Source organism: Octopus bimaculoides, chromosome 7 (genome assembly GCF_001194135.2).
Source record: "Octopus bimaculoides isolate UCB-OBI-ISO-001 chromosome 7, ASM119413v2, whole genome shotgun sequence".
NCBI lineage: Eukaryota > Metazoa > Mollusca > Cephalopoda > Octopoda > Octopodidae > Octopus > Octopus bimaculoides.
Genome location: NC_068987.1, coordinates 38716130 through 38719987, shown reverse-complemented (window position 1 = coordinate 38719987; position 3858 = coordinate 38716130). Strand labels below are relative to the sequence as shown.

The 3858-nt window shown below is 30.4% G+C and overlaps 1 protein-coding gene across 1 annotated transcript in view; it reads left to right on the top strand.

The window, feature by feature from the left end:
• The window catches only part of LOC106876157 (uncharacterized), a 183111-nt gene that overhangs the window by 142011 nt on the left and 37242 nt on the right, over positions 1-3858 (top strand). Inside the window, exon 81 of the mRNA XM_052969507.1 lies at positions 2831-3004. Coding sequence (XP_052825467.1) covers positions 2831-3004 — 174 coding nt within the window. The remainder of the gene's footprint in view (positions 1-2830; positions 3005-3858) is intronic.

Genomic DNA, 3858 nt, shown 5'->3' with positions numbered 1-3858 from the left:
ACACACACACACACACACACACACACACACACACACACACACACATACACATATATATATATATATGTATATATTATAATTTTTCTGAATCTTCAGATTTTTCAATTTGCTAGGCCACTGGTTTTAAATGGATATTAATCAAATTAATATTCAATTTTCCCCCCTTATATATATATATATATACTCGATGAGCTTCTTACAGTTTTCACCTAACAAATCCACTCATAAGGCTTTGGTTGGCCCGAGGCTATAGTAGAAGACACTTGCTACGCATTGGGACTGAAGTCGGAACCATGTGGTTGGTACCAAGTTTCTTACCACAGCCACACCTGCACAAATATATGCATAATATATATTGAGATATTTATATATACACTTAGATATGCATATGTACATATATATATGTATATATATGTATATACATATATACACACACATACGCACACATACAAATACATATATGTGAATGAATATATATATATATATATATATATATATATATATATATATATATATATATATATATATATATAGTGTGTGTGTGTGTGTGAGTGCGTGTGTCTGTGTGCGTGCGTGTGTGTTGGACATTTGTGTTGTCTATTCTAAAAATCTTTGTCCTATCCAACGGCCTTCTTTCTTTTCGATAACATCAATTAATAACGTTTTGATTGGGTTAAATCACCTCCTGACAGAAAATTAATCCCCAATGAAGTCTTGTAAATATTTCTTTGTTTGCTCGACTAGGAATGTGAAAACCATCATAGATAGTTATATACGACACGTTACTAGCTGCTGCTGTATTACCAAATGATAAGCGTTCTGCTGTATTTCTGAAACAGTTTTCCATTATTCTTTTGTTCTATTTTTAATATATCACAAATAAAACAACTGGTGTGGTTTCTTTATCTCAAAATATGAGGAATCCACTCATCGTCCCATTATGCTTGGTTTGCTATGCGGTAGTGTATTTTAATTTTGTTCTTTTTGTTTTGCCGATAATTACACTTCTTTGTTCAGGAACGTGGTTTAACTAAAAACGCTAGCTAAATCTATTGTCTATTGTTATAAAACAAGCGCGGAATGTTAAAATTTTATTTTTATCTTGGGTATAATAGGGCAAATACTTTCTATACAATTCAATATATTTAGACATTTGTCTTTGTTAAAATTTCTGCTTTAAGCTTGTCTTGTTGCAGAATTCTGCATTATTTATTAATCACTGAGATGAGAAACATCCTTGGCACAATTCTACATCAGTAAAAATTCAACAATATTTTGTTGAAACTTCGTGATGGATTACTTTCAGAAATATTCGCGAACAGCAATTTCTGATTCACTTTGTCTGTTTCGGATAGTAGGAACAAAGTCTGGCGATTCACTTAGTGAGAAACTGAAGGCAGGAATTTGGTTAGGGGATGAAGAAAATTTACGAAATATTGTCAATGAATGTGTTGACGCTGGCATGTCAGAACTTGATTTGGAAATATGTAGAGCAAGAAAGCTTCTTGAATCTTTGAATAATTCGCTTGAAGGTTTGGTGTTTATTGAGTTGAAGAAATTTGAAAACGGATATCGTTCTAATGATTATTCCATTTTTTCTCATACCATAACCATAAAAATGTTTACTACAATCCTACACACACATGAACACACGCACGCACAAACACACGCACAGACACACACACACACACACACACACACACACACACACACACACACACACACACACACACACACACACACACAAGTAAGTTATCAAGTTTCTTTATCTCCTATTTCAACCTTCGGATAAAAGTGAAATATATTCGAAGTACGATTTTACTGCACTTTTTTAGTGTGTTCCAAAAGTGCATACTTTCTGGTAAATTCAGCCATATACTTTATTGGAAATATATTGACATATTATATGTATAATTATATGTATAATTATATGTATAATATCAATTTGTATAATTTCTAGTAAGAAGAGATATCATTATTTATTTGATATTGAAACTGATCTGCATTTCATTCTCATCTAGTTACTAAACTTACTTTTATTTAATGAATTGTTTAGAATGTTTTGGTTAAGTTCAAAATGTGAAAAATCTCTATTATTAATATATTGAAATTAATGCCTAAAATGGTGAGGAACACTCAGTATGTCTCTCCGCATTCATCCTCCTCCTGGTTAACTATGTTTTTTTTTACTGCAACCAAATTTCCCTCTCACTCTTTTTCATTTTAACCATCTTTTCTTTCAGTAATTTCGGGTTCTTTACTCTTTATCAAAAATTTCGATTTTATACATTAAGAAGGCGAAGATGTATTACAAATACTATATACATTTCATACTTACAACCATATAAATGTTAAATTTGAGTAATAAAATAACATCTCCACAGATATGTTTCGTTTTTGTAGCTTCCAATTTAATTTCTGAACTGAGACATTTGAACCTCTTCGCTTATATTCACACTACACAAAGTAGGTTCGACTCTAAAATTAAAAGAAAAATGCTTTTGGATGAGGCATCAACCCGTAGAAACAACATAGCTGATGTCAGTATTTTTACATTAGTGGATGACTGATGCATGCTTGAGAAAATGCTATACAATATAATATTTTTCAATACATGTATCATTTAAAGATGTATATGAGTTGTTTGCTAAAAAATCTTTAAAGCCCTTTTAAAATCCTGAGATTATAGCAACAAGAAATATAGAAAGTAAAAAATAAAAGAGCCAAAGATTCAGACAATGATTTTGTCATATTTTCAATGATTCGGCTGGGACAGAAGAGAATAATATGATCGATAGTAATCACACGTTGTCATAATTTTTTTTTGTAGGATCGACGACACCCGATTCTTTGCGTAACCAGTTAAAACGTGCTGTCACCCAGAAGAACAAAGCAAATTTGGAAAAAGCTATTCACGATGCTGAAGCTGCTGGTTATCCAGAACTTGCTTACGATCTCCGAAAAGCTAGGGAAACTCTTGAAAAACTTGGTGGTGGTCGAGGTGGTGAGATAACAATTATTTAAACTATTCTTATATAAGTGTAATTTTGATCGGATGTGTCTTCCTGTGTATCTCTCTTTGTTTTACTTATTTTGCTTTATAGTTAACATGTATGTTTATTTAACAGATCTATTTATTTGAATGCTGCCAAATTTGATAATGCTTTACATTTGTCTTGAAAATAATAGTAACATTCCAACCATTTTTTCTTTTTTAATATTCCAGCTATATGCTCATTTTCACTGTTTTAGGAGACTGGACTAAAAGTAGAAGATTATTTCACTTATTTTATATTTCAGCTATTTTGTACATCGTAAAAAATTAATGTTACAGGAAAATATTTTGAATTTCTACAGAAAAATTATTTAACTATTAATATCATAGTCCGTATATGTTTGTTCCGTTTATTTCACACATAGGAAATACTTTTGATATAAATACATATTATGTTTTTGACATTGTAATATACAGCTATTTGAATCGCTATATGAAAGAAACCATAAAATAATTTGGATTTGAAAAGGAAACATGAATTTCATAATAAAAATTAAATATTTTGTCATTTATAGTTGAATGTTTACCAGTGATATATGCTTATATTGTTAAGAAAAAATTGTTTTTTCTTCTGTTAGCTATACTGTTTTCTTTTACTGAAAATAAATTACATCGATCAATTTCAATCACTTATAGAAACTTATAAAAATTATTATATGCAATATTTTCCTGGTCATTATCTGTTTATCAAATCACACAAACACTTAGACACCACACCACACCACACAACACACCACATAACGCACGCACAGTTCACACACATACACACACGAATGTATATATATATATATATATATATATAT